The sequence below is a fragment of the Scardinius erythrophthalmus genome (genome assembly GCF_964197995.2).
Source record: "Scardinius erythrophthalmus genome assembly, chromosome: 18".
NCBI lineage: Eukaryota > Metazoa > Chordata > Actinopteri > Cypriniformes > Leuciscidae > Scardinius > Scardinius erythrophthalmus.
This window is the reverse complement of record NC_138238.1, coordinates 36,037,690-36,049,327: the sequence shown is the minus strand read 5'-3', so window position 1 is coordinate 36,049,327 and position 11,638 is coordinate 36,037,690. Positions and strand designations below refer to the sequence as shown.

General features: G+C 36.2%; 2 protein-coding genes across 2 annotated transcripts in view; one reads left to right on the top strand and one right to left on the bottom strand.

Annotated features, from left to right (window-relative positions):
• The first annotated feature begins 235 nt into the window (after nt 1-235).
• Nucleotides 236-4,813, top strand: coa3a (cytochrome C oxidase assembly factor 3a). The gene is made up of 2 exons (XM_081393351.1): nt 236-458; nt 3,705-4,813. The coding sequence occupies exons 1-2, from the start codon at nt 254-256 to the stop codon at nt 3,797-3,799; spliced, it is 300 nt and encodes a 99-aa protein (XP_081249477.1). The 5' UTR covers nt 236-253; the 3' UTR covers nt 3,800-4,813.
• The window catches only part of wnk4a (WNK lysine deficient protein kinase 4a), a 65,226-nt gene continuing 57,790 nt past the window's right edge, over nt 4,203-11,638 (bottom strand). The window contains exons 18-21 of the mRNA XM_081393320.1: nt 10,410-10,974; nt 8,903-9,108; nt 8,292-8,395; nt 4,203-5,461 (exon numbers count right to left, since the gene is read on the bottom strand). Of these exons, the coding sequence (XP_081249446.1) occupies nt 5,459-5,461; nt 8,292-8,395; nt 8,903-9,108; nt 10,410-10,974 (878 nt within the window). The 3' untranslated portion in view covers nt 4,203-5,458. The remainder of the gene's footprint in view (nt 5,462-8,291; nt 8,396-8,902; nt 9,109-10,409; nt 10,975-11,638) is intronic.

Sequence of the window (11,638 nt, the reverse complement as noted above, 5' to 3'; positions counted from 1 at the left end):
GCCTAAACTGTTACGAAAACTGAACTTGTGCGCGGGGGGATTTTTATTTATTTATTATTAATATAATTTTTTTCAAGAAAAAGATTACAATAGTGCAGACAGGCATCTTTTAGAAATCTAGAACATTTCCGTGTGCGGGGGAAATGCTATTTTTTACAGTCTATGGGGAAATGGCAAGACGAGCTGCGCAAAAGAGGCGCAACATTGACGTGTAAAGTAACCTCGCGTTACGTCACAACACAGCGCTTCAAACATGGCAGACAAGAGTAGTCAAGGGGACCTCAAACCTGAAGCCCAGTTTGCAAAGAGAATAAACCCTGTAAAGGACGAGCTGACGAGGGAACAGTTGCAGTTCATCCAACAAGTGGAGCTGGCGCAGTGGAAGAAGAAAGTCGGCAATCTCCGGGGGCGAAACGTTGCGACAGGACTCGCCATCGGCGCGGTAGTGCTCGGCATCTGTATCCTTTACTACTCTCTTACACAAGGTTATGTCAGTCACAGGCTGATACAGTGCGGCACAGCTCTCAGATCAGATGAGATAACGTTAGCTGATTATATTGGTAGCCTATAATGAGTGAGAGTAATATTAGGTCTTAGATTACTACACGCGGGTGCATTATTACATGATCAACCAATGTGACATAAGTGCTTATGTCATGATGAGCAATGCTTCATCATATTTGTCACATGATCAGTCAGACACTTGAATAACGTTATTAATCTTCTGGTGATGTTATTAACTTACGAGATACCCTGTGCTCTTTCAGCCAGTCAAAACTGACCGAACGCCTTTCGTGCAACTCTTAAACTTAAATTAATATCACTGTAAAAAAAAGAGAAAAAGTTGCTGCATTCATTTTTTTTAGTATAGTCACCTTGGATGCTGTCGTTTCAACTTAAATTACAATTAAATTGGCTTAATGAGTTTAATCTTGTTTAACTTATAAAAAAGTTATAAATTGCTTAATTTATTAAAGCAATGAAAAAACATAACTTATGGATCATAATTTTTTTTGATTATTTAGTGTACTTGTTTTCTATTATACTATTTATTAGTTTGTATTTTGTGTCGATTTTATGGTACTAAACCATATTAAGGCTATCTCTAAATCATGTAACTCGTATTTCTGTTTAAAATAATAGAAAAGTTATTTTATACTATTTTTCGATTAATGCAGTTTTTAAGTTAAACCTAGAGCAAAGGAAAGTAAAAGCATTTTGTTAATCTGATTCAATCATATAATTTAATAAAATTAAAATACTTTTTTTCTGCATCGTGGCTGATTTGTAGATCGTATATTGTTTGAAGGGCCTGTATAAAGTATAAAACTAAAATATAAATTAGTGCTTTCAAATCGATTAATCACATCTAACATGAAAGTTTTGGGTAACGCTTTATTTTACAGTGTCCTTGTTACATACCGGTATGTTACATGTACTTACCGTAGTAATAACAGTAAATTATGCATAATTACATGCAACTAACCCTCAACCAAACCCTAACCCTATAGTAAGTACATGTAGTTAATTAATATTACTCAGTGCTTAAATATATAATTACACTGTAACAATGACACCTTAAAATAAAGTGTAGGCTAACCAAGTTTTGCATAATTGCATGATAGTTGCAGTGTTTCCCCTATAATTTTTCCAGCAGCGGTGCTGTTACATGCCGGAGGTTGTTACCAAGCCGCTCGCGGGGGGTCCGGGGGCATGCACCCCCGGAAGATTTTTTTTTTTTAATAACCCCTTAAACCATGACTTCTGGCAAGTTTTGTGGATAGAAATTGACATTTTGAGACATACATTTTGAGGCTCAAATGTAAGAAAGGGGCACTATGTATAAAAAAATAATAATAAATAAATAAAATTATATTTATATATTATGGCTGGGAATCGATAAAAAAAAAAACGAATTAATCGCACAATTTGCTGTGATTAATCGCAATTAATTGCATTTCCTCCAAACTTGTAATCATCAATATTTAAATGTAGAATCACTAATTAAATCAAACACACAAAAAATGGGGAAAAAAGAAAAATGTCCTCACAAATTGGATAGAAAATAGCCCTATATTAAAATATAAAACATCAATATATTATTCTTCATTCAGTTCTATGCAACATACTCAGATTTAACAGATTTATTTTTTGACTAATTGTCAAAATAAAGTAGGCTATAGTCATACAAAGCTATTATTACCAGAGTATGTGATCAGAGCAGGTAATTTTACCATGCATACTACTGAGAAATTTCACGTTATTTGAGCGGCGCTGCTTAATACATTGTAGGGGAAACACTGAGTTGTTTACGTAATATAGAGTGAGTTCAGGTTGATTGGGACACTTTTTGCCATTGGGATGACTGGGGAAAAGTGTCTCAATCAACTTGTGTGTGTGTATATACTGTATACACACATTTATATACACACACAGATGTGTGTGTGTGTGTGTGTGTGTACATGTAAGTCTCTTCTCTTTCGCTCATCAAGGCTGCATCTATTTAATCAAAAATACAGTAAAAACAGTAATACTGTGAAATATTACTACAATTTAAAATAATGGTTTTTCTATTTGAATATACTTTCGAATATAATTTATTCCTGTCATCAAAGCTGAATTTTCAGCATCATTACTCCAGTCTTCAGTGTCACATGATCCTTCAGAAATCTTTCTGATATGATGATTTATTATCAATGTTGGAAACAGTTGATGTTGCTTAATATTTTTTATTATAACATGTGAAACTTTTTTCAGGATTCTTTGATGAATAAAAAAAAAAACTAGAAAAGAACAGCGTTTATTTAAAATTGAAATCTTTTGTAAGAATAAACACTATACCGTTCAAAAGTTTGGGGTCAGTATTTTTTTCTCTTTTTTTGTTGTTGAAAGAAATGAATACTTTTATTCAGCAATGATGTTTTAAATGAATAAAAAGTGATAGTAAATATTTATAATGTTAGAAAAGATTTCTATTTTGTATAAATGCTGTTCTTTTTAACTTTTTATTCATCAATGAATCCTAAAAAAGTATCACAGGCAGGGACGCCGCTGTGAACGATTCTAAGGGCCCATGCACACTTTTGGGGGCCCCAGAGATCGATGTTATTAATGGAATGGGTGCGGTAGGGGCCCAACATCATAATCTTTTTTTTATAGGGCCCAAAATTGCTGGCGGCGCCCCTGATCAGATCACAGGTTCCAAAAAATATTAAGCAGAACAACTGTTTCCAACATTGAGAATATCTGAGTATCAAATCATATTAGAATGATCTCTGAAGAGTCATGTGACACTGAAGACTGGAAAAAATGATGCTGAAATTCATAAAGTATATCAAAATAGAAAACCATTCTTTTAAATTGTAATAATATATCACAGTATTACAGTTTTTCTGTGTTTTTGATCAAGTAAATGCAGACTTGATGAGCAGAAGAGACATACAAAATTGTAATGTTTCCAAACTTTTGACTGATAAACTGTAGACACACACACATAATATATAAATATAATTTAATATATAGGCTATGTATATACACACACACACACATATATTATGTAAACAAAAACTTTTATGCTAGGTGTGATTAATCACGATTAATCGATTTGACAGAACTATATAAATATGAATAACAAATTGTTACGTAATTCCAGTATGAATTCTCCAGATCTGTGTGTGCTGTTTCCCTTCACCAGCCGTCCTCAGATGGCTACACCTTCTACTCAGTATCCCAAGAAAAAATCATGGATGAAATAGATGCAGAAGCAAAAGCACGAGCTCCGAAGACCGGAGCGAACTGAGTGAAGTGAATCTTCAGGAACTGTCTCACTGACACACATGAACACACATGAGCGCGAGCGAGCGCGCGCGCCGGTAGAGGGCGCCACATCCAATCAAATCACTGTATCCTGTTGGACGTCAGACTCAACGAGGAATCCTTCGTTTGCCAAGACAGTTGTTCATCATTTCTCTTCGTGTTCGTGGAACTGAATGTCATAATATTCCTCATACTATAAATACTTCAGTAATTCTACTGGTCATCTTGCTTTGCGTGTAAATGCATTCATAATCACAGTGAGATTAATTTAGATAATAGCCACCTTTTGTTTATGTTTGCCTTTTTTTTTTTTAAATAAACACAATGTGTCCTAAATCATCCTGCAGTGTTTAAAATGAATACTCGACCAACCTTCATCTTTTTTTATAGCTATTTATTGACTTTAAATGTACAAATATGATTTAGAATAATACATAATCATCATAAGATAGGGAAGGCACAGCATGGCAGTGTTGCATTGCACATTGAAGCGATCGATATAACGGAGCATGAAGTCACATTTATCTCAATCTAAAACACATTGTCTGTGTTTGTGTCTGTAACTGATTTGCTGATGTGGATGCACATATAAAGGCATTCATGATTTTTCACAGTTTTTAATGAGCCATGAATTGGTAATCTTGGGTTGTCATATTAAAGATCTTGTTGGCATGTGTTTGGAACTGAAAAAGTGCAATAGATAATGATAGAATTCCACCCGAAAGTATGAAGCTACATAAAATTAGCTATTTCTGAATGTTTATATTCAGAATTCCTCTTTACATCATGCAAGTAGATGTGTCTCATAAGTTAATTAGACAAAAAAAAAATCACCAAATATTGTACATAATGTTTAAACACTAAGACTACAGAAAGCATAAATGTTGAAACGTTGGGCTCAATGTGAAAAATCTGAACACACTGTGTTAATATTACAATGAACATAATGAATGCACTTTTATTGACTGCTCTTTGTAAACATAAAAAATCAATCATTTATTAATGACTCTATTGTACAATCCTAGATGGGACTGCAACTTAGGCCAAAGTGCAGTGTGCATATCATTTACACTTTATGGCTGACACTTGCTTTGATTTTTGGTGCAATTATTAAGTCAGTCAAACTCAGACTGGTAAAAGTAAAATATAGTAAGTAAATGTACATAAACTTCAAGGTAAAGACGTTCTGCATCCCGATAGATGAGAATCTCAAAGCTGGAACAATCGATGCAAAAATATATATTTAGTCCCCCCACCCTCAATCTGTTTTTCTTTATTTTTATTCACATTTCAACTATTATCATAAAGCAGACCCTATGAGGTGATAGCAGAAATCTCTCTGGACCGGATCTACTGAGTTCATGGAGACTGCTGCGATTCTTGCGTGATGATCTGGTGTTTCTACAGCGCGAACACAAGCAGCAGAACAGAGACAGCAGGGCATCTGTTGATTCAGATGTTTGCCCGTTCAGCAGGTTTTTAGAAAAGTGCAAAAGAGAGAGTTAGGAATCATCATCAGTGCTGAGCCTTCAGAGAGTCCCGCCAAACCATCGGCTCTTCACAGAAACAGAAACATCCCTCATGTCAGTCACAGATGAATGAGGTAGTCGGATATAGTCCCGCCAATGTGTCCGCAGGATTCTTACTGGTGGGGAAACAGAAAAGAGAAACGTTATTCACATTTGAATGCATGAAAAGAATATACTATCAGTGTTTGTTGGGTTCAGCTTCAAGCATCGTAAGATCATGTGCTACTAATTAATCATTGGCGTTGTATTGAATATCCACAATATATGAGTTTGCTGTTGAAATTGAGTTTGATCGTCCTTGTCTCGTAACTAATTAAAGCGTTAAAGGTACAATATGTACGATTTTTGTAATAAAATATCCAAAAATCACTTGCACAGTGTGATATATTTCCTGCAGTTGTGTACTTACAATATCCCTAAAGTTACCAAAGATTTCTAATTTCAGAGAAATTCCCATTTTAAATAATGGCTCGTCCATGTTCACTTGTCGCCTGTCAGTGACGTAATATCCGCGTTATCCCTGGTTTCCGCTCGTGCTGCCATAGTAACCATGGCGACAGACGTGGACAAGTCTGGTGAGTCTAGCGGCACGCTCACGCTGTTGTTGTTTCGTTCAAACATTGTGGACCTAGCAAGCAGACTTTGGGACAAAAGGAGAACTAAAACGAGGATCAATATCGGCGTGGCGTTTCCGAGAGCTTCACGTCCGTGACAAACTTCGACTTGACAGAGATGCAGTTTAGTGTGATAGTGTAACGTTAGACCAAGTGAAACAGCGCTGCGTTACCTCACAAGTTTAATTAGTCAAATAATGACCTGTGTAAGTAGAAATTCAGCACTTGCGTGTAGTTCGGTAGAATGAATTGTCCTTATTCCTTTATATCCGCGGGACTCGCGTGTGGCGCTGATATCTGTCTCTCATTAGCAATCGCACCCTGCTTCATACCACAGTCATGTTAAAAACATCAATGTATTCACTCATCCATAGGGTTGGGTATTGGTTAGGTTTTATCCGATACCAGTACCTACTCGGTATTTTTCAAACGGTTCCGGTGCTTAAACGGTTCTTGAAACGGTACTTAAGAAAACTAAACCGCACACACTTTATCAAAAAAAAATAATACCTGTGTGTGTGTGTGATTTTCTGAAAAAGATTTTCTGATTTCTGATTAAATGAAAAATTGTGCCCTTTAAAAGGCTACTGATGTAGCACAAAACACTTGAGTTAAGATCAAAATTTTGTCTTCTCATATTATGACTTTTACAAAACAGAGAAATATCTGACACTGAGCAGAAATATTTAACACACAGTATAGCCTCATATAAATATACTTGATATTGATATACTTCATACTTGATATTCAAGATTTGCAGTTGGCATTAAAATGCTAGACTTACCCTAAGAGGAACACTGGCAGCTGAACTTGCAAGCGTGTCAGAGGTTTTGGGTTCTAATCCACATTCGTAGTTTTTTATTTATTATTATTTTTTTTAAACCGATTATGCTCATCAGTGGTTGTATATCAAGCAGGGACACTTTGTGTCCATTATATTTTGAGATTTCACCAGAACGAATAGATATGAGGCGCCGTCTAGGGCTTAAATCAAACTTCATTCACGCACATATGAAACCCTTGCATACACATGTACTAGGTAGTCACACATACATGTATACTGCTGAATGCTCAAACTAATGAAATGCACAACTTCTAAAGTCGCTCACGCACACACACGCAAACTCTACACACGAGAGCGCGGAACTCTCCGTGCACATACTCATCTGAGACGCGAGCACACACACACACACACACACACACACACAAACTCTCCGCGCACATACTCATCTGAGACACGAGCATAATCATATAGACGGCGCCTCATAAATAGATCGATCTCCGCAACGTATTGAAGCGCGCGTCCGAGTGAAGCCAAGTGTGTGCGCGAGCCAAGAGAAAACACTGTATCCACGACACTGATCGTAGCGGCAACGAGCACTTTGATCACTTGATTTAAAAAACGCATTTCAGCGCTAGATCGCCTCTTATTTAACAAACAAACTAAATTAATGCTCGCTCTGCTGGTTAACTGGAGATGTTTTATTATTGGATCATTCGTGCCGCGAGATGTTTTATAGGGGGCGGTAAAAAACGTCAGGCACCGAAATCAGGCACCGAAAGTTTCGTTCTTATTCGGTCTGGTTACTACCGTTTACGTCGGAACCGGTTCCCTATTGGAACCGAGTTTCGGTACCCAACCCTACTCATCCATAAACATTATTAGATCCATCAGCTTGATGACAAGATCCATAATTCCACTTATGAGTCATCAACCTACGCCTTTGTTATTGTAAGAGGTTAGCGACCCCTAGTGGCGAAAAAAATGACATATTGTAGCTTTAAGACAGATATGTTTCTACATCGATAGGAGAAACGCTGTTAAAATTGGTAAGTTTGATCCATTTCTGTGAAACCGTTCAAACTGCCTGTTTTTAATCATTTATTTAATTCACTCCTTGTAGCATATTTCATGTTTTAGTAAATATGCATGTCGGTAAATATTGCATTGTTATATCGGTGCATATAAATTATAATAATTTAGTGAAATACAATAAGAAAAACGTCTTAATCATTTCCTACAATCTTGAATCTAGATCAGGTTGAAATGATGGCTCCTCTTTAACAAATACACAAATCTAGGAATTATATACATTACTATTAAAATATTCACAAATGTCAGCACTATTTGCGAAGGTAAATAAATTAAAATTTTATATGAAAAAAATTATATTTTATTTAATTTTAAATTGAAATTACATTTTTTCTTTTATGTTTGTCTACATAGTCAACACTGTGTAAATCAGCACTGCAGGAATGTTTATTGCATTAAAGGTGATGGTAATGAAATCACACTCGTTAATCCCTGCGCTAGAATGGTAATGCATCATACCATTCTAGTGAAATCAGCAGCGAAAGTCACTCCTTTAGCCGGCCGGGAATCTTCCTGGGAACTGCTGCTACTGTTGCCGCTCAGCGAGTTCTTCCTCATGATCCCTGTGGGCCAATCATAACACAGCAAGATGTTAAACATTTCATTTGCTCATTTACAGTTTTCATTTAATTAAACAATTGCTTATTCAGCCCCACCTAAAACCACTAATACGACTCTCTACTAAAAGCTAGTGCGCTGTCTCTTAAGACAGCATAGACATAAAAGATGCTCCAAAAGGTACTAAGACACTTTCTTTCTAAGGCAGGACCCTTTCTTTGCAGGGATATGCAAATACCCTATCTTGGCAGCAGGTCATTTGCATTTAAAGGGACACACACAAAATAAGGCGTTTTTGCTCACCCTCAAAAAGTGACAAATTTAACATGCTATATAAAAATATAGCATGGGTTATTTTGAGCTAAACCTTCACACACACACTCTGGGGACATCAGAGACTTATTTTACATCTTGTGAAAAGGGCATTATAGCACCCCTTTAAAAGGCAGCTGCCTGTGTAGGTGGTAAACAGCGACATTTTTGTGTTCATTTTTGGAAAAGAGTCTGAGAACCTGCTAAAGGCAGAATGTCGAGTCTCTGGAGGCTGTTTCTGCGAGACGATGGGAAGTTTCCTCCTTTAGACATGCGACGCTGGCGGCTGGAGAGCATGACTGCTGGAGACACTATACAGGGAGGAGGAATCTTCCCCATCTTACAGTATAGTTCCTCAATCTCTCGCTTCTGCAGAGCCTGTAGAGACTGAACCTCACACAGATGCCTGAGAGAGAGAGAGAGAGAGAGAGAGAGAGAGACAGGAGGATTCACAGGAATTAGGGCTGTCTGCATGACTGAGGCAAACATCATAATCACGATTATTTCGGTCAGTGCTGTAACCATGATTATTTTACACGATTAGGAGTGGGTGTTATGACTTTTATAATCCTATAGTAATTTTTTTCATGATAGTGAATTATTTCCTGCAAAGCATACGGAAACACTTTATTTAAAGCCTTTATATGTAATGCATTATAAAAGTATTTTTAATGCATTAATTATGCCTTGTAATGCACCTTTTAGTGCATTGTACAATCTCATGAATAATTGTAAACACAGTTATAATACATTATAATACTCATGTTACACCTTTAGAAACAAACAACCAATTTTAGATGTAACAAGAAATCTGCAGATATTATAATGCATTTAAACTTTGGTTACAATTATTTATGAAAAAATAGAATGTATTAACAATAACAATGTACATTATGAATACCTTTATAATGCATAATACATAAAAGCTTTAAATAAAATGTTACCAAGTATAATATATATATATATTTTTTATTTATATATATATATATATATATATATATATATATATATATATATATATATATATATATATATATATATATATATAATGTATACTTTGCTGGAAATAAGGTTGCTTTGCCTTTGATATCAACATTTTAGATACCAGTGAAATTTCACAAGCAGAAACTAATACTAACTAATGTATGTAAAAAAGTCCTCAAACAATTATTAAAAAAGGTCAACATTCAGTAATACAAGAAAAAAATATAAAAAAAATAAGACAAATACAATAGAAAAAAAGATTACATTTAATTAAATGAACTGAACAACGCTTTCTAAAAGTATAGAGGTCAGCCTACTTTAAACAAATGTAATAAATCACAAATGTAATAATGTAAATAATAAAAACTCCATAGTCTCTCTCTACTAAATGCATTAAATATTTATTCTAAAGTTATTCAGTCAAGAGCAGTGAGTGTTTTCTCATGCTGTTTGATTAATATGAGCACTTTGAACTCTTTTTAATATCAAGCACGTCCCAACTGCATATTACGGCAGTAAGTAACATTATATTATCTGACAGATTTGGGCTTTTATGGAGGGGCGAAAGCACACTGCTTTAAAGGAAAGGAACCGAATGCGGCACAATAATCTCGATTATGGTGTTTTAATAATCCTTGGAAGACAAAATCGAAACTAAAATTCGATGAATCGCACAGCTCTAAGAGAAATACAACAAAACACAGAAGTTTGAAAGTGCCTTACTTCTCCCTCAGCTCCTGTAGCTCCTCCCACATCTCTTCATCCTCGCTCTCTGATTCGTCGCTGCTCAGGTAGGAGGAGCTTCGCGTGTAGCTCATCCACAGGTTGTGGAAAGGTGTGGCATACGGAGGACTGGTCGTGTTTCCATCCCACACTCTCCCCTCTGTGTCCAGAGCCACAGAAAAACCACTGTCCACCGACGTTCCCATCAGACCCGGGCCACAATCCGCCCTGCGTCCCTTCTTCCTCCTGTGCTTCATCGTCTCATCACGACCATAATCATCATTCTCCTGCTCTCGCTCATCAATCTGTCCCTCTCGGGCCTCTTTTCGGTTTCTCCCCGTCTCGGGCGCGCCAGCAGGACTCAAATCACGCCGAGCCTCACAGGTTTTCGCTGGATTTTGAGGTAAAAAAGAGCACGCAGGCTGACCCAGAGACCTGATGACATCATCCCGAGGGACGACAGGTTCACTGGGTGGAGTTTGACTTTCTGTGTGTCTGGCGGGAGCAGGAATCTCTTTACTGGGGGACACTTGAAAACGGCCCACGGTCACAGTACACTTCGGCTCTGTGAGAAAGATGGAGAAATAGAAAAGGTGGAAAGAGTTGTAAAAGACTGCAAACATACCTGTAAATCCTCTCACGCATGATATATGTCACCTGACCTCATAATCACATTACATTCGAGTGACGTCCAGTTTTCATCATGAAAATAATGTGTTAATTTAATCCTCTGCTGTAATTTGGGCATTTTAGACTGAAAGATCTTACATTTTTCATTTTTTTATTGTTTTACTTCACGGAATGTTATGAAATTTGGTGACTTTAGTAGCACTTGCTATATGAACACATTTAACACATTTAATATAGAATTAAGATTTCATTATTTTATTTTAATTTTAACTGTATTGATTGAAAATAATTAGGTTTTTCTTGTTTTACAATATTTGAATTATTAAATTATTAGCATAATTTAGAGGTGAATATTGTCTAGTGTCATGAAATCCCCTCAAAATACAAAATACTAAAGAATAAACACTTATTGTCTTTGGTTTTGACCGCCGAGGATCACAGGTGTGACGCCTGAAGGTTAATTTAAATTTTGTGTAAAAATGTCCAATAATGAGTCAGAGAAATAGATTACAGCTGTAATATTTTGTCACAGAGGAAATAAAAAGACCCAGCCGAGAGCATTGAATTGTGGGATACATTATTCTGCAGTGTGGTTTGGC